A 22678-nucleotide genomic window follows, 5' to 3' on the forward strand; every position below is an offset into this window, starting at 1 on the left:
TGAGCAGGGTCTTCCTTGAGTGGGTCTTGAGAGACCTGGATTCCAGATCTGCTCCATTACTGGCCCATTAAATAAACTTGGGCAAATTATTTTCCCATCTGTAAAAACATTATAATGCTGTGTGCTTTGTAAAACTCCTTGAGGTGTGTCACTGAGCAAAAAAGCAGAAAAGCAGGGGTTGTGAAGTTTTGTTGAATTGCTAGTTTGCTTTCTGAACCGAGACTGGATACACTTGAATGATCTTGAGCTTACCCAACATTTACTGGATCCAATCTATATAAACATGGTTAGCACTCAGAGTGGCAACCCCAGATGTCATGAGCATTTTCAGAGAAATCGTTGAATGCTGAGGTTCCCCAGAAGATGGGGAAGACAGAGAAGTCCTACTTTAAAAAATAAATAATTCAATACAAACAAACAAACYCAAACAAACTCCTATAAGCATCTTAAAACAGGAAAGCAATAAACAGCTACTTTGAGGAATGCATGAAAATGTGACTCTTTATGCTATTTCTTTTTCCTTTGTTACACACATTTTTGTGCTCTCTCAAAAGTGCCTGCAGGCAGAATACCTCCAGCTGTAATCTTGACAAATCTCACAAGCCACACAGCAATGGCATTCAGTTAACAAGTCCCTTAGCATTTTTTTTCATGCTGACCCTGTGCCAAACGCCTGGTGGATAATTGCATTTTACATGCCTGAATTTTTAGTGCTGTTTGTCATTGTTAATTTTTTGTCTGTCCCCTGATACTTGATATTTACAAAGAGTTTGTAAACAGCTTCTGTGTTTCACCATGGGCAAAACTGCTTCTCACTCCCACTTTAAATGATTGGTGTCTCTAAATTTATAAAATATGACCAGTGAAGGAAGCTGATGAATCCTAATATATGGGTTGTTCTTTGATTAGAAGAGAATTACTGGATTGCACAGAATCTTGTTGTCTTCTGTTGCCATTATCTGCGTTGTGATTTTTTTTCCTTTTTACTATAGTTTGCATGGCACCAGATGTGCTATCCGCTGTGAAGAAGGAAAATACCACAGTGGCAGAGAATGTGAACCATGTCACCGTTCCTGTGCAACATGTGCAGGTACCCCACTGACATTTGTCTGCATAATTCTCACTCCTGTATGATTTTAACTCTGATTTTATTCCCCTATATCACAGTTACAGTATAAAATGTTTGTTTATATGTGAATCCTTCGTTCTTTTACTAGCTTTTTAATACAGTTTAAATACAGAAAACTTCTTTCAGCTAGCGTGGAAATCTGGGTTTCTAGTTTAAAGGGTTCATATATTCCTTCTTTCTTCTTTTTTATTTTTCTCTTTCTTTTTTTTTTTCTCTTTTTTTCTTTTTTTTTTTTTTTTAATTTTAGTAGAGCTCGTTATGATATCATAACGTTTTCTTCCAGGGATGGAATAATGACTAGTAGATTTTGTGGGAGCTTTAGACTTACAATTATTTGTTTCAGAAAATTATATACTGGAATCATGTAGCTGTTTATTATAACAATATATGTACCTTCTAACAATTTCTCTTTGGACTAAGGTGCTGGAGTAGATGCCTGTATAAACTGCACACAGGGTTATTTTATGGAAGATGGAAGATGTGTGCAATCTTGTAGCAGTGGTTATTACCTTGATCACTCCACTGAAAGTGGATACAAAAGCTGCAAAAGGTAGGATCAGTGGCTAATATGTCTAATATTTGGCAGTATATTAGGTACTATTGTGTTGAATAATACTTATTAGAAGATAGAACACTGTTGACTTCAAAAAATACCAAAAAATACTGCATGCTAAGCAAATGAAGGAAAGCCTTTATTGTTGTTATTATTGTTATTATTATATGATTTATATTCATACAGGTATTATAAAAGATTTTTTGTGGAATATATGTGTGATCTTCATTTTAAACCAGCCTGTAGTGAGAGTGTAAGTAGATTTGCATAGAAGTGTAAAATTTACAAATCTGACAGAGGATATCTTTGCATTTCTTCAAAACAAGCCAAAATAATCAAACTATGGGTTTTTTTCATCCCAGATTATTATAAAGACCATCAGTTCTTCTACTGCATATTCACAAACACAGCACAGGTATATTTCTATATTCTACTGTCCAGAATAGCTTACCTAACTCCAGAGTAAAATGACTGCATAAATCTGGGACAAAGTTGTGCTGTACAAGGAAGGAACAGTTTTTCTGTTCCATTCTTTCTTAAGCAATTATTACTTGTTGCCCTTTGGAATAATTTATTATTGACTCAGGTCTGAGTTCGAGGCAGGAAGAAAATCACCATGTGTTTCAGTGTATTCCACACAAAAAGACAATCAAAGGGTAATGAAAATACAAGGGATTGAGATGGATGATGAAAAGATGGGCATCAGGTCAATCATTTCTATCCTGTAGCTTTAGTTCATGCCTTTTTGGCCCATGTGTGCACCATGAACTTGATAGTTTTGCTGATTATTTCTTCATAATTCTGAAGCACTGGAATAATGCAGCTATTTAGTAAAAAGCTGGTCTGGAAAGTTGTTGATGGAAAAAAACAGGACTGACTTGCAGGGGTAGTCAATCATTTATTATAATAATTAGTAGTGTTTATATTATAGTACCTGATAGCTTTAGAAACAACAAACAAGCCCTTTGCCATACAGAAGAGGCCTGCTAGGAAGTCTTACATTTGGTGAGGCCAGAAGACCAACTCCTGCCACTGTCTTTTAGATGCGATGCCAGCTGTTTGGATTGCAGTGGCCAAGGAGACAGGAACTGTACRAGTTGTCCGAGTGGCTACAACCTAGACACTGGTGTCTGTGTCATTGGAACTGTGTGCAAGGATGGTGAGTGCAAGTCTTTGAAAAGATAATTTTACCATGGACAGCTTCTTCTTTTACATGTGTCGGGTTGGTTTGGGCTGTTTTTCCTCTTACAGTAATGTCTGTGTTACTTTTTAAATTTTTCAGGTGTATGAAAAKGAGAAAATTACATTTGCATGCATTAGCAAGATTAGTCGCATYCACTTTACCTGAATTTTCCTAAAATAATTTTTCCCCTTGCCAACAACCTACTTTTCCTTCCTCTGCATTTTTTTCAAAAGCCATTGCTTTAAACAGATTTATATATGAGGACCTTAGAGTACTATTAATAGAACTACATTTATCTGTCTCACCACTTTAAACTGTGAAAACTGTGAAAACGCTGGTAAGTAAAAATGCTTTAAATTGTCAGCAGAAGTGCTTGACTTGTGTAGAAGGCAAGTGAGAAAAAAAAGAATTCTGAAATAGGGAGCATGCAATTTAGGGTGGAGATTTGAACCTCCTCCAAATTGTGGCAACCAAGATAGCTTTCTTATTGCATATGATTGGCTTAATTATTCACTGATTTGAATTCCTTTCAAATGTCACAATTAYGGAGACAGTTAGATACCATTGTGCTTGCCTAAAAATGTTACCATGTGAATTGTTTGTAAATAGAGCCCAACAAATGCAATCCAACAGGAAAATCATATCAAAACAAAGTCTGGGAAGATACCTGACATCAGATGTAGTGAAAGCTAAAAATGATTACTGAGTCGAGCTTACTTCCACTGGATTTAGTAGGAGTTAAAGAGGACATAAAAAAGAATGAGAGCACAAGTGTGAATCTTGTTTCTGTGGACCTTTGTATTTCCTGTTGGAATATAGGYTTCCAAACTTTGAAAAGTATCTTGTCCATTGTAAAGTTACATTGCACATACTGGTAAATTAGTAATGAGACCTTTTCATGTCTGGACATTGGAAAAGTCATTGTCTAAAGCAAGTCCAGAAGCAGACAGATACAAATAGACAAATGAAGAAGAGTAATGCTAAGAATTTTGGTAACCACAGTCTCAGTATGGTATTGCAATGGATTTCTGCAGTGCAAACATTTGAGGTACCGGTTTGGTCTTTAATGTGGCTGGATAAATCCATCTTCGTTTATACACTTGCAACCTCAATCACATACAAATGTAGTTGCCTGAGAGTGAGGGTGCCCCATCTCAGAATGGTTCCCACCATGCTTCCAAGTGCAGCTCTCATGAAAGGTCAACTCACTGATGTGCAGGATTTCAGGCAGCTGCAGTGCACCATGCTGGTCACACCACACAGCATGTGTTCTCAACCGTCCAGGGCAACAAGGGAAGTCCAGAAGGGTTTGGGGTTTGGGTTTTTTTTCTATTAGTTTACAAAGTAGAGAGTGAGTGCCTTACAGTCACGTCACTCTACAGGATTTGCATCTCTGTTGAGAATGTTTTACTCTTTTTCTATGGTTTGATTGTTTTATTCTTTTAATTCATAAAAATTGAGAATTAATTCCTTTGCTGTAAATATCACTGTATTCTAATTATTCTCTTTCCAATCTTTTTTTTTTTCCTTTTCATAAATGGATACCAATCATTCCCTGTTGGACCACAAAAATATCTCTTCCTGAAAAAAAAATGCTGTTGACTGAAATTCCTTTTGATGGACCAAATTTCCTACTTGCTACCTGCTCCTGAATGGTCTCTTCAACCAAATCTGCATGTCTGATCAATTAAACCTTCCTCCATTGTACACACCGTGCTCTCCAAACCTTCAACCTCCCCTCCTTCTCTTGCTGCTACCCTCTGGAAGCCACGGAAGAGTCCTGGGCCGAGGGAGGATTCTGTATGCTGGTGAAAAAGAACAATCTCTGCCAGAGGAAAGTGCTTCAGCAATTGTGTTGCAGAACATGTAAACAAAAGGGGTGAACTGACACCTCCCAGCATCCTCTTCCTCCTGTAGACTTATAGATTAATCCATATTACTGAAAAAGGAAAAAAAAAAAAAAGAAAAAGAAAGCAAGCCACCTTTCTCCCTCTCCCTGCTCTTTGTCTGGGGAGATGGCGAACTGTTTGTTGGAACTTAAATGGAAAAACTACAACAAGCCTACCTTTCATAACTGGGTGTCTAGAGCAGATCATCCAGGATCACAGAGTCAGTATTGTGTGACCAAAGCATTTGATGCCAAAATTAACGTTTAACACTTGATTTGATTCTTGTCAACCTTAGGATTATTCCTGTTTTTTGAAGGTCCTTTTTCTTCCCTTCTTTCCTGCTTCTTTTCACTTCAAGATGTTTAAAGAGTGTTTCAAGAATACAACACAAGTTTACATGGATTAAAACTAAACAATACAAAAAAATTTGCATTAGTCTTTTTTTGTGCTGTATGGATTGACAGGGGGAACTTGAGTTCCTGAGGGGATCAGAAACATCATTAGTGCAGGACTAAGTTCTGCCCCTTTTGTAACACTATTTTGAAAAATGGAAAGTGAACATTTCTGCACACATTTCTTTCTTATTTCTCTGCTGTATGCTACTTTTTGTATCACCTACAGTATGTATATATGTTTGCCCAAAATGTGGTTTTGGTCATATAGATTTCATTTTTAGACAGGTGGCTTATTAACAGATATGCTAGGATTTTTATTTTATTTTTTTATATTGTCAAAGCTATTTCAAATAAACATAAAAAAGCCGTTATTCCTGCAGTGGACAAATTTAGAATATACTACTTCTCTTGATTTGCATAAGTGAGAGTAATGTATGTGCTCAGAAGTCAGAAAACATTGCTAACATGTAAGAAGTATTCATAAATTATTGTTGTCTTGTAATGTTCATTTAAAAAGGGGATATTATCATACAGATATGTGGAACTATTTCATAGTGCCCATGTGTAAATGCCAGTGTGACTATATATGACAGGATGTGTTTACAGGACTGGATTTATAATTGTGCCAAATGCGCCTCCAGGATTAATTGCATATAGGGCAATAAATCAGTGGTTCTCTTGGTGTTGTGATGGGCCTGAATCTGCTTTTAACTGCTCACAATCGAAATTTCAGCAGGAATAGTCCTGCTGAGGCCAGTGGAGTTACCTCACTGTAAAATGGTCCTGAGTGGTAAAAGAAGTGGCCCCCGGCTCGCTCTTTTTCTACCCAGGCACATAGCTGCCATTTCTGTTAAATAAATTTCTGTTTAATTTATATTCTTTAGCTTTKCTCAGCATAGTGTTCAAAAGACAGTCATTTCACAGAAAACAGAAAATTGAACTTCAAAGATACTTTTTACAGGGGATAATACTTAAAACATACCAAGTGTCTCTTAGTTAGCTTTCCAGGACATACAAACAGAAAACGGATTGCAGCTGTTTAAGCATGTAAATCTTGGAAAATAAAGGGGATGAAAAATGACTGTGGATATTTTACAAACAAATTAATACAAACCTTTAGAGGTAATGTCCTCTTTGGCAGAGAGCAGAAAAACTATTACAGCCTGGTTCGGTATGACAGAGGGCAGTCAAGCTCCTTTGGTGCCCATTACAAATTTCCTGATAAACATTTAAATTTGTGCTAGTTTAACTACTAGTCCGTTACTGCCTCATTTCTCAGTATAGCGTGTTTAAATAGAGCATAATGCTTTCAAAGTTTAAGTTAATATTATATATGTTATATATAAATATATATTCACTATTGAGATTTAATTATGTAATGGATTGTAAAGAATCTGTTTGGATACTTACAAATGTCTCTAACACTATTATAGAGAAGAAATAATAACTTTGTTTTCTTTTAAAAAACTGACACATTGTTATAACGAAATCCATTTTTACTGAAAAAGATACTGTACATGTGTAAAATGTTCAGTTGTTATTTGTAAAATAGGGTAGTTCTGTTGTAATTGATATTGGCCAAAATCAATGTTATTCCATATTTTATTTTTTCTATTAAATTAACCTAAATTCCTGTTCTTTTGGTCTGGAAAAACACGTTGATCCTTACGTTAAACATCTTTGTTGAAGGGCATAGGTAGCTCTGTGGTATGGAGCACTTAGATACCAGGGTGTTTAATTTTATTACAGTCTTTTTTTAGTTTAAGTGATGGAATTTAGAATTGCAGAAAAACCTTTTTTTWATGTGGAGATGGCCTTTTGTGGGGTAACATGTCTGAACCCTAGTAGTTAATAATTTTGGCTTCCTCTGATTTGTAAGAATTTCTGATGGGTTTCTTCTGTTGTGTGTTTAGGATTAAAAAGCCAAATTTGTAACTGCCTAATGGCTCAGACAGTTAAGAAGGAATGATCTTGGCAGTCATGCAGAGTGGCTGCTTGCAAAGTGTGGTGTTGGTGTCCACATGCCAGTGCTCACATCCRGACGCCTCAGATCTCAGCCACAGAGTGTCCCGAGCATGGCAGCTCCTCTGTCCTTGCCAGACCGAAAGGGGCCTGTGTGGCCTCATTTGGAGCCCCTGCAGCGTGAGATTCTTCCTTGGCATTAGCTCGTGCTCTTGTTCATTTTCCACTTAGTCCCACAGCCYGAGTGGAGAGCAAAATGGCAGCTATCCTAGAAGTCATATATTCAGATGGCATTTTGAGCATGTTTGAGGCCATGTAAAGAATTTCCTGCAAAAAACTCCAGCACTTTTCTGCCTTGGATATCTCATTGTCACTGACCTGTTATGACATGTTTTCAAAACTAGGAGTTATCATTTCTCACAGTTTCCCTGTCAGAACCAAAAGCAAGCCTACTTGGGATGGCACATTCTAGCAGCAGTTTGTTGAGACCACACCTGGAAAAAAAGTTGGCCTGGAGTGCTGTATGAAGAACTGCTTGTTTCAGCTCCCGGCTCACCTTCATCTTCCAAATGGGCAAACATGTAAGCATATAGCTGAGTTTGAGGTTGAAAACTTTCTGGTTTCAGCTCAGAGTCTTTGATCATCTTTTTATTTATGCATTAATAGCCCTTGTCAGACACGAGCAACATTTATTCGCTAGTGCTTGTGCTACAGGTTCACTGCAGCAATAGGATTGGAGTTGAAAGAAATTAGTTTGTTCCAGCTGCAGAGTTTGCTTAGGTGATTGATCCTCCCTCTCTGATTCAGCAATGAGTAGTTTGGAGCATTCAGTATTTGATGCTGTTGATGACACACAGAATGGATACAGACTGTTTCAGAAAGATGAGAAGCTACTAAGTACAAACAAAATAATACTTTTCTCTATGTTGGGAAAGAATATGTATGACATTGGTTTTTAAATCTGTTCATTGCTTTCATTTTATTTATACCACAAGTCAAAAAGCAATGACAAATTGAAGATACCATTGTAGTTAGAATATGGTATTTTCCAGTTCATGTTTCTCTAGGAGAATCCTTGATTTAAATGCAAACTGGACATTCATCTAGAACTTTTCTTTACTAGAATTCTCAGAGTTTTTAATAAAGACAGCTATTGGTCAAAAAAGAAAGAAAAAAAACCTGCAAGTATTTTAAGCAAGCATTAAAAAAGTTTTACAACATACAAAGAAAAATACTAGTCAAGTTTTCATCAAAAAGAAACTGATATGCAACAACTTGCATAGGCAACAACTTATGACTTTGTTCAGAATAGGGAGTTTCAGTGAAAAGGAAAGGGTTGAAAATGTGTTTTGATGAGCATTTTATTTACCAGGGAAAAAAACCCCATTATTGTTTAACATCATTTTAATTACATGTCTTACTTAAAGTATTTGGGAATATTTCTGGTTTTTTTAATTGAAATAGATAAATATCTGATTATTTACTACCACCTGTCATGATACTCAGTTGGGGCTTAATGAGGTTCCTCCTCATCAGCAAGCATTAAAGAGTTGTGAGTGTAGTCTCCCTTAGAACTAAGGATCTGGACCTTAGTATTACATACAGCCAGTGCAAGTGCAGCCAACACCCACATTCCCATCCGTGGTTCTCACTGAGCAGAGAGGATTGGGATCTCTCAAAGGCCTTGGACATTCTGTGATGTCTTGGGGCACAGTCACATTAGATCTTACCAGGAAAACTCTTCTGGAATCCTCAGGATAAAGCCAGAGAGACTGGTGTGCAAGTGTAGCAGACATCGCCAGGGAATTCAAGTTCAATAGCAGAACTATGACTGAAATTACCTGAAGGACTTCCTTTCTGGGTTAAAAAGCAACGTCTATGGCATAAGGACAGCGACAATTTTCACTTCAAGAATGGGAATTATAGTCAAAGGAATACATACTATGGGGAGGCAGCTCTGGTTGTTTTTAAAAAATAATTCCAGTAAGCAACTAATGCAGCCTCTCTTTGGCTGCCACACGTGACCAAGGAAGCTTAGGAGAATGACCCTCATACAATCATCTGTTAGTTTTTCTGAGTGTTTGGGAGGTGGATTTGTTGAAGGTCTTCTGGGAAACCAGCAACACGTTCCAAATCAAAAAATACCCAGGCATCACAAAACTGATCACAAACCATAGAGAGCGATGAGGTGATTAAGTACCCATTTTTCCAATCGGCCTGGGAGTGAGAAGCCAGAATACTGACAAGCAATGAGTATGTGTTTACCCAAGGAGAATTAATGGCTCTATCATGCAACTTCAATAGTAACACTGAACATTCACTGGAACATGATTAATGTGATTTAATTATAATTTGGATGATACTGCTTAACTTTTTCATTTACAATTGTCCTTGGCCTGCCCTCCTGATGCCTGCAGATGTTCTTTGAGATGTGGGTTGGAAAGAAAGTCTAGCACCTGGTTACTAATCCCCATGGATCAGGTTGCTGTCAGCTGTAGTGCTTATGTCTATACTAATGGACCATTCTGTGCAATGTCACCAGATAAAAAAAAAAACAAAAATAGCTCAAATATTTATTCCCAAGTAAAGTAGCCCTTTTTTTTTACTACAAGAGCAAGGTCATACCAAAATGAAGTGTAAATGTTGGTTTGCTCTGCCTGCCTTTAGCAGAGCCTCTATGAACACTTTCAGTCCCAAGGGTGAAAGGAGGGTTCAAAATGAGTTCTCATTGCCAAACAGCATCACGAAGACCCTCTCCAGCTGTATCTGAATTAGAAGAACTGTGTCATTTACCATTCCATTACTTTCAAGATGGAATGTGTGATTGCTAAAGGGAATGTAATCTGTAATCATTAAAAAAACAAATTTACCAAAAAAAAATTACCTTGCTGATCCAGAGGTGCTTATAGCACCAATAGCTTATAACTATTATATAGCTTATAGCTTAGAGACCAATAACCAGGGAAGATTTTAAGCAAGGGAAGACTATCATTTTAAGTGTATTGAGGAGGCTGAACAGTTACAGATGAGACTAAAATTTAGACCTTTATACCACTCATTACAAGATTTTATCCTTAATTCCAAGAAGGAACTTGCATCTTTTTGGCAGTTTTCTTTCAGGCTTTAATATGTCTTCATCTCTGAAAATTAAACAGAAATTGCCTTTGATTAACAGTACTAATCTGTGTTGATGCATCTTTTTTGAGACAAGAGTTGCCCTGCTAAAATCTGCTCAGGTATCAGGTGTCTCTGTTTGTATCCTGATTAAGTTGAAGATGTCCAGTATCAACAGCCTGTGCTGGATCTTGCAGTTTAATATTGATGTCAGCCCTGAAATGCCCCAAAGCATCCAGCTCTTCCCACTTAAGGTTTATGTCTATTCAAATCAGGCTGCAGAGACCCTGCCATGGTCAGGGAAGGCTCTGTATGTACAAAGTACATATTGCTTGCTATGCAACACCGGAGAGAGACACATTGGGTTGCCTCTGATGTGTGTTTTGCTCCAGCACTGAAAGATTCTATCTTTAATGTACTCCATAGGCTAATAACTCCAGCTTTACTCAAAGCATACCATCAACTTCCATGTTTTTTATATGTCACAAGCAACTACCTAGCTTTCCAAAGCAGTACTGTCAGCACTATGAGATAATTTGCAGTGAAGTTCAGGTGTCTCTGTTCCACTGTCCTTTAGAAGGGAAACTCTTCACCTACTAATTTKCAGAAGAATGAGAAGCTTGACAATGTAAAACAGGAAAATACCCAGTTGGAAAGCTCAAGAATGCAGAGAATAAGCATATTTTTTCCATTGTTAGTATAACATTTTGAGAATTTAGTATTTTGATACACATCCATAGAGGTTTTTCTACTTCCCTTCCACCTTTCTCATGGGGCTGTCAAATTTCAGGCTGCAGGTGAGTAGTAGGATACTTTGCCAGGCTCTCACATAGGTCCTCACACAGGCAAGGGAGAAACCATGAACTCCATCCAGCTTTTGCTTCCAGACATCCACATAATTAGTACAAACAGAGTTTTAAAGCAAATTTTTAAAATGCAAAAAAAAATTCATAGAAATGGAGAAATAAAGGTCATATTTRAAATGCTAACAAATGTCTTTCTGGGTCTGTTTATGCCCACTAAGTACTGCTGAGGACTCTGGCTCTTCAATGGATTTCTGACAACTATATTAATGCTACGTAGGAACAGGGGGAAGAAGTACACATGAAAAGGGAAGAAAAAATCCCTTTCTGTTAGAAATAAATAAGGCAGCTTTGGCTAATGTGAATGTTTTTATTCTGCAGGAAAAAGCATAGAGGGCGGTGTAAGATGAGTCTGATAAAGGAAGTTTCCTCAGTCTGACTGTCATGATTACAGCTAACCTGAATCTCTGTGTGTGATCTCACCTAATCCTGCAACAAAGGGGCCTTTCATCCTAAAATCATTATATCACACTCAGCACACAGCCATTCAGAGAAGAGATGTTCAATCCTTTTCAAGGTTCTGCTTTGCCCCTTGGCAGAAAGGGGAGATTTAGTGACCTAGGAATCAATATCCTATTTTCAGCTTTCTCATTTGTCACTGCCTAGACCACTTTTGAAAAGAAGGGCTTCCAATCCTGAATCCCTCTCATCACGTCAAGTCATAATTACCAAAAGTTTTGTCCATGGAGAGTATCTTCTTTGTCCCTTCTGCAGAACCAAACAGGGAGACAGAAATTTGGTCATTGTGTAATAAGCAGGAGACTGAAAACTGAAGCTAGACAAATAATTGGAAACCAGATGCAAATTTTGTACAACTGCCAAATCTGAGGGTAAAGGAAATGTCTTCAACTTGAAAATGTTACAACATAGACATTATGGCAAGATTTCTTTCAGGGAGCTGTAATCTATCAAACACTGAGACCTTGGGCTAAGCAAAGGAATAACTTTAAAAAGATTCGTCAGGGTGAATTTGCATAGGTTGTTATGTGCAAGTTAGTTTTAGTTATGTACTTAAGTTTTATGAATAAATGTTTCTTCAGAGAACTCAAGAAGCTGCTCCCACAAGCCAGAAAAAATAAAATGTGTCAAGGCCAAACATGAGAAAAAGCAGAGAGCTCCCTAAAACCAAATTATTTCAGTTCTCACAGCCAGTGGATGAAAAGCAATTCTGAGCAGTTTTTGTTTATCTGCTTTGTCAAACTTTATAACCCGTAAGATTGTGTAAAAAAAATGCAAGTATGAAATCCATATGCAGATTCCCATGGAAGTAAGCAAGCCAACTGGAGGAAATAAGGTTATTTTTGACATTGATTTTAAGGAAAAGCTATTGTGGCAATGTTACTGAAGACAAAGAGCATTTTAAAATTAGATAAAGTCACATTTTGATCAAAAAAGTGGGGAAGTAACATATGAAGTGCAGTGACTAAGTCTCACGGAGGGACAAGAGAGAAAGATTTATGACAGCCAGCACATAAAAGTGTGTGCATCTCCATGGGTAACTGACAAGGATATTCACACCCCCATCTAACTGATCTCATGAAATATCATGTGCTGTCAGTGAATGGCACAGGTTTTGGAAAGTGAGAGAGAAATAGCAGCAAGATAAAGGTACACTTGATGTTGCTTATGCAAACACATAGAATGACTTGGCCACTACGACAGTTCTTTCCTCATTTTAAAATGCATCATATGAACTGACAGGAGCTGAGCATTAAGTGTAGGGATTTTGCATGCCATTAAAGGTACAACCTGAAACCTGATGTAGCCCCAATGTGGAGTTAAACATTTCTAACTATGGACAGAAAAATTATACACTAAAATTTTCCCATCATGAGGAGTCAGGTATTAACATATCATTCCATATCTGTAGGTCTTCTTTTTTTGATCAAGATGACAAATGTTTTTAAACAAAGTAACAAGGTTTGACACATAAACAAGAATTAACATATAAATGAATGATAAATGTGAGATGATCCAAAGTAAATCATGATCATTGTCTGATTGCAAGTGAAGACACATTGCTGAGAGTATTCCTCTATTGAGTGTGTTAGACAGATAAAAAAAAAAAAAAAAAAAAAAAAAAAAAAAAAAAAAAAAAAAAAAAAAAAAAAAGAAAATAAAAGAGTTGAGGCTTTGGCAGCCTGTGTTTATCTAGTGAGATTTGTAAAGAAATACATGGCTCACAAAGAATTGTGACAGATGGTTCAACTGCCCTGTGGAATAGTTTAAAAGTCTTTGGTTTTGAATTTCACTCTTAACTCTTTGAATATTCACCAAAAACTTTTTTTTAACATGTCAGATCTAAAGTTCTAAACATGATTTGCAATTCAGACGACCCAACATGTAAGTATTTTCTGGTGCACATTCTTGTAATAGCATTCTTTAAAATACTTCAGCTCAGAGCCACAGAACTAGTCTTCTGGCACTATTCCAAGCACAGCTGAAACGAATTAAACCACTTCCAATGAAAGGCATAACATAGAAATAACTAAAACCTTTAAAAACTGAGCACTTCTACCACGTGGGAAGGATTTAATCAGGCATAGCTGAGTTGTATGATTTAGTAGCTCAGGTCCAGTGGACAAACACACAGGATAAACACACAGGTAGTGTGGGTTAATAAAGTGAAGGACTAGAGAAGCAGAAAAGTTTTCTAATATGTATCACAATACAACATCAGGAAGGCAATTATGTAATAAAGTTACCCTGACATATTTCCCAGTGATGTAAACCCAATACTATAAAACACTGAAGCACCAGACCTGCAACAGGAAGTCTTTTCAGACACTGCATTTTCTTGTGGTTGTATTCTTGTCCAAATATGTGTGTGTGTGTGTGTCTGTGTGTGTCTGTGTGTGTGTCTGTGTGTGTGTGTCTGTGTATATATAAATTTATAGGTATCACATTAGCCCTATTTTCAGCCAGGACAGGGTTAATTTTTTCTACTATCTGAGAAGGGGGCATGCAAGGGATTAGATAAATGCATGGGAATAGATACACAGATATGTAAAGATATTGATATAGATTATACAAAATACTCTATGTATAAGAACTATAAAAATGTGTGAACATGTATGCATACAAAGACTTTTTTTCCCCTGATCTCATCATTTTCTCCCAGTTCTGAACTGCTTCCCAGCTATCWCTGGTCCCAGAACAACCTATGAGGAGCATTGTCTTCATGGTTTATGTGGTTCTGTCACTCGCTTTTGGCTTGTCTTTTACWTTTTTCCTCTCTTCAGAAGACACACAAACCATAATAAAATGGAAATTACATCTCTGCCTACAATTTGGGTACCCTGGGCTTCATCCACCCACAGCTGGCTAGATCARTTTGCCTTTATAGCTATGCTGCTCCCACCCCCTAAGCATGTGAGTACTATCATAGCTCATGTCTTGTACCAGAGGTTTCAACTATTATAAAATTTGTTTATAGTTTAATATGTAAAACCACAACTGTTAAAAGCACAATGGACAGGGAATATAATTTGGGATGTTTCGGAAAAAGTTTTCTTCCTACATAATTTTTAATGGGTACAAGTGGTTKCTTGTATGGTGTCTTTGCTCTACAAAGGTTGGGAACTCACTGCAAGTGAGAGCCAAACCCAAGTCATTCCATATTTGTATTTTGATTCCTAAAGTTCACTATACTTGCCAGATCTGGATTTTCCAGCAGCAGTGCAAGTGGAAAGAGTTGCTTGATATTGAAGTATCCATAGAAACTGCAGGTTTTATGTATTATATAGGACTTTTTGCCCAGCCTCTTCCATTACTCAAGAATGAAGGAGCAGCCAATTCCCAAAATTATATAGGCTCAGTTGCAAAAAATTTTCCCAAAACAAACTGACACAAGAAGATCCWATGCTGAGCTTTATCAAACTGTTCCCACATGATGCTGCACACAGATAGAGTTCATACTACTTAATTAATATTTCTGCCCTAAGAATTATTAAGCATGTGGCTCACATGTTTGGACCAGTATTTTAATTAATATTCAGTAGATAAAGAGGCAAACTTTGCACTTCAACAGCACATTAGTGCTGTATTCACGGCCTGTAAATGTTCATATATTTTATCTCAGTTTTAAGGTAGAACTCTGTATAATATAATTTTTTTTCCAAGCCCAAACACACACTTTGCCACCCAGTTTTGTTTCAGCCTAAATGATAGCCTAGATCTTTCAGGTAGGGAGTCTTYTGTCAGCAGTTTGGGAGGGAGACAAAATATGCTACAGCAAGAGGTTTTGGGAGACATCACTGGATGTCTTCCATCAGTCTCTGGCTGATGGAAGCTTGCTCAAGTCCATCCTCTCCAGTAACATGTTCTCACCCATGACAGCAAACCATTTGTGCTGCAGCCAGCAATCAGGCTCCTGCTTCAGCTGCATCAAAAGTCATCACATAATGAATACTCCTTGGTGACACCAGTTGTTGTGTAACTCATGAATCTTGAGAGTCTCATTACCTCAATGGATGCAAAATAAATAACGTTTACAAAAGCAACAAAAATCACTTTTTGTCAAATTCACACAGAAAAGAAAAAATTAATAAACAAGCAAACAAACAAATAATGACTAGAAACTAACAAGTCTGAGTATCCTGGTTCCCCAAGGGAGCCGGTGGTTATTTTTCTGATGCCACAGGGAGATGTGCTCATTTCACAATTAAAATAAGTAATTAAAAATAGATCCAATTCCTTTTCATGATAATATTTTCCAACCTGGAAAGCTTGGTGCTTTTTTTTTTTCTTCCCTTTTAAAAATCTTTTTTTTTACATTGTGAGAGGTTGATCTGCAATAAGCCCTTTTTTTTTTTAATACCAGGGGAATATCTTGATGATTCCCAAGAATGCCAGTTGTGTGAAACATCCTGTCAGAAGTGCATTGGACCTGAGTCAGACAACTGCATCAGCTGCCCACTCACAAGGTAATTGTCTCCTAGCACAGCACAGTACAACAWGAAGCTCTCACATCATCATCTGAAGAAGTGCTGTATTGTATTTAGCACTAGCTTATAGACTAAGGAAGCAAGAGGTGTTTAGAGCAAAAAAACAAACAAAAAAACCAGGGCATTTGAGAAAACAATTTTTATATAAACAAGATACCTGCCTACACAAACAGTTAATGTTTAGCAGCATGATTCCCACAGATAAAGAAAGAAATCCTTTTTATAYGTAAAATAGACTGTCTTCATTGTCATCCTTTCTAAATCATAATTTCTGGAAATACAAATGGCATTTTTAGCAAGAATCTAGGGCATCTGTAGCTGTATGCACCTATGGCACAAGGCATGAATACRGATGCTGAGGCTGATTTGGGGAGGCATCCGTAGCACCTGGACATCGCTCCCTAACTGAGGTGTTATGATTTAGGCTGATATTTCTAACCTGCCATGAGGAGCGAACAGAACTAGAAAGAAGCTTTTCCACAGGACTTTGCAAATCAGAGGTTGATGTTTAGGTCATCTCACACCTAATCCAGGAGACTACTGGTTTTAAACACATGTTCTACTCATAACTATATTCTCACACAATTTACTCTGGTTCTGTGGCACTGGACTGTGTTGTAGCCAGCTGAAATTTCCACTGGTATGAAAATAGGACCAGATTCTCTAAGGCAAGAAAAAAAAAATACCTAAGCAATTCTGTAATTTGCCCTGAAACAACTATTATATGAGTATRCCAATGAAAGACATACCAGGACCAGTGGAGCCCAAACTAAATGGTTAGCAAAGAAACATTATTAAATTGTGTTACATCCTAAATGAGAGCAAAGGAAATCTGGGCAGAATTTTGGACTGTGGAGTGGATTTCTCTGATTCACAATAGCACTTCGATTGTCTGTTCCTTTCTTGCCACCCATATTCTCTGAGCTTGACTCAGAGATATTTACAAAGCAAAGAAGGAACCAAGTGTCATTGTGTGAAACCACCAAGGTGTTTGCAGTAGTGAGGCCTCTGTGATCTTTTGGAAGGATGCTACAACCCCCATTACAAATTCTCTAACAATTTTGAATTTTGGTATCTAAAAATCAATTTCAAATTTTGATTTCAAAAAGCTTTCTGAAATCCTTCTGTGCATTATGAGAGCTACTAGAAAAAGTCATATCAAATGGGACAGTCTACAGTAAAAGAAATGATAATAAAGAAAACCTTTCACAGAGTCTAAAGAGTTCCTTATGAAAATCCATCATAGATGTCAATTTATTTCATGATAAAATCTGTCACATTATTTCATAAATGAAAATGCTGCTACGTGTTTGTTTTCATTTTGTTTTGCTGGTTTTGGTTTTTCTAAAGAAAAAATATATGGAAATGTAGTTTTTTTATCCAAACAAACTGGTTATCCCAAAATTTGTCCGTCTGTTTACAGTTGGAGCTAAAGATAATGACAAGATCTGTTTCCCATTAGGGACAATATAACCAAGAGAAAGAAATATGTATTTTACTGCTGTGTGAGCTGTTTGTAAGAATGGCTATCATTAGAGCTAGCACCTGTAGTTGGACTTGGTAATATTTGCGTGCCATGTAAGAGTAGTCCAGCTACAGCCAGTACCTCTGTCACATTTCTCCTTTCAGAATAAATCTGAAAATTATCATAGCAACTGGAATTTATGAAGACATATTGCAGATATTCTCTAATGCCATTGGCCGACTCCAGGAAAACATGCACTGGTTTAATGTAATGGAAAGCCTTTTGTTGCCTAGGTGTTCTCAGAGTCTGTACTCTGATGTACTCTGAGCTAAAATGGTGCTCTACTTCTCTAGGAACTGAATCCCAATTCCTCAGATACTTAAATGGTCAAGACGGTTAAGCATGGAGGACTACAGCCTCTCCTTTATTATTTTCTTAAGAGTGAAAACACTGTCAGCATCTAGCCAACTTGTTTTATATTCTTTTAGCAAYCTATGAATGATGCATAAATTGGTGCATTTCTACTTTTCTCCCAAGCAGGCTAAAACAGTAGATACTAAGCAGCAGTGAAAAATGGACTATAAATTTTCACCACACAAAAGGATTCTTTTGTTTAAATAAAAAAAAATATGTTTAATTATCCAACAAAAGGAGAGCATTCAGCAGCCAAACTCCTTCATACTTACAGATAGATAGATGTATGTCCTGGTTCCAGCCAGGATAGAGTCAGTTTCTGCAGGAGGCAGGAGAGCCAYGGCTAGGGCTTGGAGGTTATTCTGTATTGTTGCTTTGTGAGTTGCAGGGGTGGAGGAAGGTGTCCCTTTCCAGGTGGCACGGCCTGGGGCGGTCAGGAATTGCCCGGGTTCCGTGTGGTGCTCTCGTCAGCACTGGCCCCTGAATTGTTCAGCTGTTGCACACTTCCTTACTGATGCTGGTGGTGTTACTGGTCCTTTTCTTGTTGCTTTGCTGTTTCACGTAAATTGATCCAAAGCTCAGCCTCTGATCTTTACCTTTTGTACATCCAGTTCTCCTCTCCATCCCCAGCAGAGGAGGGGGAGGGAGGGCAGGCAGCTGAGCATGGTTTGGAGGGTTTCAGTGGGAAAACTGGATCAGTAAATACYATTCCTAAGTCACGACAATATGTCAGTTTAAAAATACTGTTCCTATAGGGCAATATTCAGATAGGTGTTGGATTTCAATATACAAGGTCATGTTACTGAAGCCATTGCACTTTTCAAAGGCAGTCTCAAAGTAAAACAAATGGGTTATTCCTTCACAGAGAAAGCTCAAGTATTGCTTTCCTTTTATCAGGCACACRGGACCACTGCAGGGATTAGGATGTAAGGACACCTATGCAAAGTACTAAAAGGCAATTTTTCTCAGAAAAATATTCCAGAGAAAAATCATGTTTGAAGTCTAAGATTCAGGTTCAAAACAATTTTTGTATAGTAAATACTATGAATAAGTTCAGGAAAATGAAGTATTAGAGTTCAAAGACATAAATAGAATCAGAGAAGAGTATATTGAGGTTTTTTTTCAGTTTCCTTTAGATTTAAAGACCAAGCAGTAGCTAAATTTGTAATTATGCCTGTTTTCTTTAAAAGAGTCTTTGATGATGGATGCTGTGTTTTGCAATGTCCCAGAGGAAAGTTTGAATTCAGACAGCAATGTCACTTGTGCCATCATACCTGCCTGGACTGTAGTGGAAGTGAACCTAACAAATGCACCACTTGTGGAACAGGTAAATAAGATTTCTTTTCACCAACTCTTTCCCCTCCCTTGGCCTCCAAATTGCCTTTTCCCTCAGCTTTCAGGGCCAGTTGTTAGATCCAGTAAAATGAGTAGTGCTTTTACTACCRATCTGCATCATAATCTTCTTGTGACTCTGAAGGGAATTGAACTTCAATTTTTATTTTTCCTAAGTGCAAGAAAACAAAACTCTGTATTGTCTTTGCGACCTAATGCCTTTCCCTTGGTATATTTTCAATAGGAGCTGTGTTAACAGAAACAGAAACAAGAAAAAAAAAAAAAAAAAGGGACAAAAAACCTGCATAGGCTGGCTCTGGAAAAGAAAGCTTCGTACGTGCCTCCCCCACCCACTGCACAGGATGTGCTGCACTGAAATGGAGCCAGTTTGCTCAAGCAGGCAGGGAGCCAGGCTGCTTTCCTAAGCATCTCTCTGGGAGAGGCGAAGGAACAAGCATGATGGGTTCCACTGGAGATACAGTTCAACAAGCAGGTTTACAAGGAGAGCCTTATCACCAGCACACATTTTTATAGATCTTAGGCTGAGAGGAAGGCTAACATASTCAATTTTGTCATAATTCCAAGAACCCACTCTTAACCTTTTGAAAGCCTGTTTTTAAAATGGTTTCCTATTGATTCTCTAAYATCTGATGAGCAAAGAACCTGAGGCTGTTACCTGTGAGTATGTGTAACTAGTCTGAACTGTCTTTCAGTTCAGGTGAGCATCATTAACACACTTAATACACTTAAATACCTAATAAGTATTTCAGATTTAACTCATGATTAAGAGTGATTTTTAATGAACTGTCTTCTGAGGATGCACAATGGTTTCACAGCCTTTTTCATTTCAGCTGCTCCTTCCATTCTGGTCCTAATGAACAGTGGCCCAATCTTTATTTAGTAATGGGTGTCTAGATTACAAGCAAGCATCATTATGGTTGCATTAATCAGTCGTACTGATGATGAGATTGGCATTCTCATTTTGGGAAATGTGACTCAGTATATGAAGTTTTCAAATGGTACTCCAGGTCTAATGTGAGAGCAAGTTTGTATAATTGTTCCCCAGAGTCTCTTCCTTATGGTGTACAGCAAGATAAATTTCTGTATTTCTGTGAATCCAGAAATTAAGACATTGAAGAGACTCACATCCTAGGAGGCAGGAAAATTAAAGGTTTGTGCATGAAAAGTAAAATAAATAGAACTCAGCTTCTGCTCTGGTGCAGCATTATTGCCTATTAAATGCCTGTGCATTTATTTTAAAAAATAAATCACGGTAAGCAAATTCTTGCTCTGCAGTTAAGGCAGTGAAATGCATTCAGCACAGTTACATGTGTAATTTATGATGTAGGGTAGCTGAGTAGAGAACTCCCCACGTGTCAGCACATAGCACATGAAGTTACAGGTGCTCCACAGGCTTCATTCAGAAGGATTTGGAGCAGGGCACCTCTCAGCTCTCATGCACTAGAGAATGGAGTGCTTCGATAGCAGATAGCTGCATGTCTGCTGTTTGAGATCTAGATAATTCCACCTGGATGAGGATTACAGTCTAATCATCTACGGACACAGACTGATCCTTCCCAAAGGCAAAGTGGGCCACTGTGGCTTTTCTGATAATAACWGTACATTTGCAGGTACAATGTTTTACAACCACTTGTTTGTCCTCTGCAAGGGAAGTCAGTGATGGAAAAACCTTGATCCTTTTTTAAATCAGATTGATGGATGAAAAGAGTAATTGTTTACTAGCTTGTCATCTTCGTATGCCATGAATCTTCAAGAATGTGAAAAGTTGAGGTCCTGACACTTTTATACATCTCATCTGGTGAAAAACTGCAAAATATAGCAAATCAGTGTCTCAACTGCAGCACTGGAACTCCATAAAGCCCCTTCTTAGACCCCAAATGCCCTCTGTGGCTGACAATGTTTCCCCGTTTGTGTGYCACACAGACAGAAGAGGGATGGAGCGTTTCCTGTACCGTGGGGAGTGCAGAGCCAGCTGTCCTCCAGGACACCACCACTCAGACCATACCTGTGTGCCTTGCCCTCTCCACTGTGAGCTGTGCCTGAACTCCAGCCACTGCAAAAGATGCTTCAGAGGCTACTACCTTACTCAAAGAGTGTGTCAGAAGCACAGTTGTGGAGAAGGTAAGCCTTCAGTAGGAGATAACAAATATTCTATTCCTTTTCTTGTAGAAACATGCTTAAGCATATTAAAAAAATGTTTTGAAATACACAGTCACACCTGACACTGAGGTACTTAAGCTCCAGCTCTGATCCTCTTSTAATATCATGTTGTTGTAAAATCGGAGTATCTTCCTCAAATTGAATGGATTATACACGAACTAATGAGAAAAATTTCAGTGAGTCTTTCTCCTTTTCTGATATGAATCAAGTTTATTTCCAGTTGCTTCGATGAGTGCTTCTTAATGTTGTCCTTGAATTATCTTATAACCCAAAACTGATGATTTCATAACACAGGTGAAGTGGAGGATCCTGACTCTGAACACTGCATACCATGTTCAGATGGATGCCAGCTCTGCAAACAGGGTAAATATTCCCTTTATCAACCTTACTATTATCCTTAAGGTGAGGAAAATTTAATTCCCCTCACTCTTACCATTAACTTAAGTATATGCAGCTAAAACATTTGTCATTGGTTCAGGTGGCTTCTCACTAACTAAATTATATTCCATACTGTATTAATTTTTGAAATAAATTTCTAAAATCTATATTCAGCAGAAATAAGAACTTTTTTTATTAATTTGGCTGTTAACATTTGCAGCACTTTTATTTTTCCCTGTTTAAATGCCACACTCAAGACGAAAAGTTTACTGACTTTCTGAAGGTATTATCAGACACAGAATTTTACTACAGATGTTCAAATTTTCTAGGCCTGAAAACAGACCACTACTGTACTTTTTGTTCAAGGAAATAGACATAAGGACAATCCCTAATTTTTATTAAAGAATAAATTATTGCAATAACAATGCTACTGCCCTAAAAACTTCCTTCTATCCATTCAAGCTTGGTGTAGGCTAATCCATCTGTGCATGTGCAGTTTATTTGCCATTCCTGTGAAAGAGAAAAGAAAGGAAATGTGCTCAGTTGAAAATGCGACCAGCAGTGGTAATTAAAAAGAGGRGTCAGCAATTCAGGTGGAATCTCAACTTCTGCATCACAAAGTGCCTGCCACGTGGCTGTTGCAACTTCCCTACAATTTCAGGGGCTTGTCCTCCAACTAGAATATCCAGAGAAAGTCAGATTGTTCATAAAAGTCAGCGAGTGCAACATGTGCAATCATGGGTGAATGCTCATAGTCCCGTGGGGATCTGCTAAAGGGGTGTGGCCCTTTCTTCTGGGCAAGCACGGATTCTGCTTTGTCATGTCCCAGAAACAAAAACCTTGGATGTAAAGAAATGCCCCTTCCATAAAAAAA

At 37.7% G+C, this 22678-nt stretch overlaps 1 protein-coding gene across 2 annotated transcripts in view; it reads left to right on the plus strand.

Moving 5' to 3' along the window:
• Positions 1 to 22678, plus strand: part of PCSK5 (proprotein convertase subtilisin/kexin type 5) — a 220019-nt gene that overhangs the window by 165162 nt on the left and 32179 nt on the right. Inside the window, exons 18-24 of one of the 2 annotated variants that reach the window (XM_057372770.1) lie at positions 993 to 1090; positions 1550 to 1679; positions 2726 to 2841; positions 15911 to 16013; positions 19104 to 19240; positions 21190 to 21387; positions 21721 to 21789. In XM_057372770.1, coding sequence (XP_057228753.1) covers positions 993 to 1090; positions 1550 to 1679; positions 2726 to 2841; positions 15911 to 16013; positions 19104 to 19240; positions 21190 to 21387; positions 21721 to 21789 — 851 coding nt within the window. Of the gene's footprint in view, positions 1 to 992; positions 1091 to 1549; positions 1680 to 2725; positions 2842 to 4632; positions 6787 to 15910; positions 16014 to 19103; positions 19241 to 21189; positions 21388 to 21720; positions 21790 to 22678 lie in introns of those variants that run through there. The other variant, XM_057372778.1, reaches the window with a different exon arrangement.

The sequence above is a fragment of the Malurus melanocephalus genome, unplaced genomic scaffold, assembly GCF_030028575.1.
Source record: "Malurus melanocephalus ecotype Western Australia unplaced genomic scaffold, MMel_1.1 scaffold_7, whole genome shotgun sequence".
Lineage (NCBI taxonomy): Eukaryota > Metazoa > Chordata > Aves > Passeriformes > Maluridae > Malurus > Malurus melanocephalus.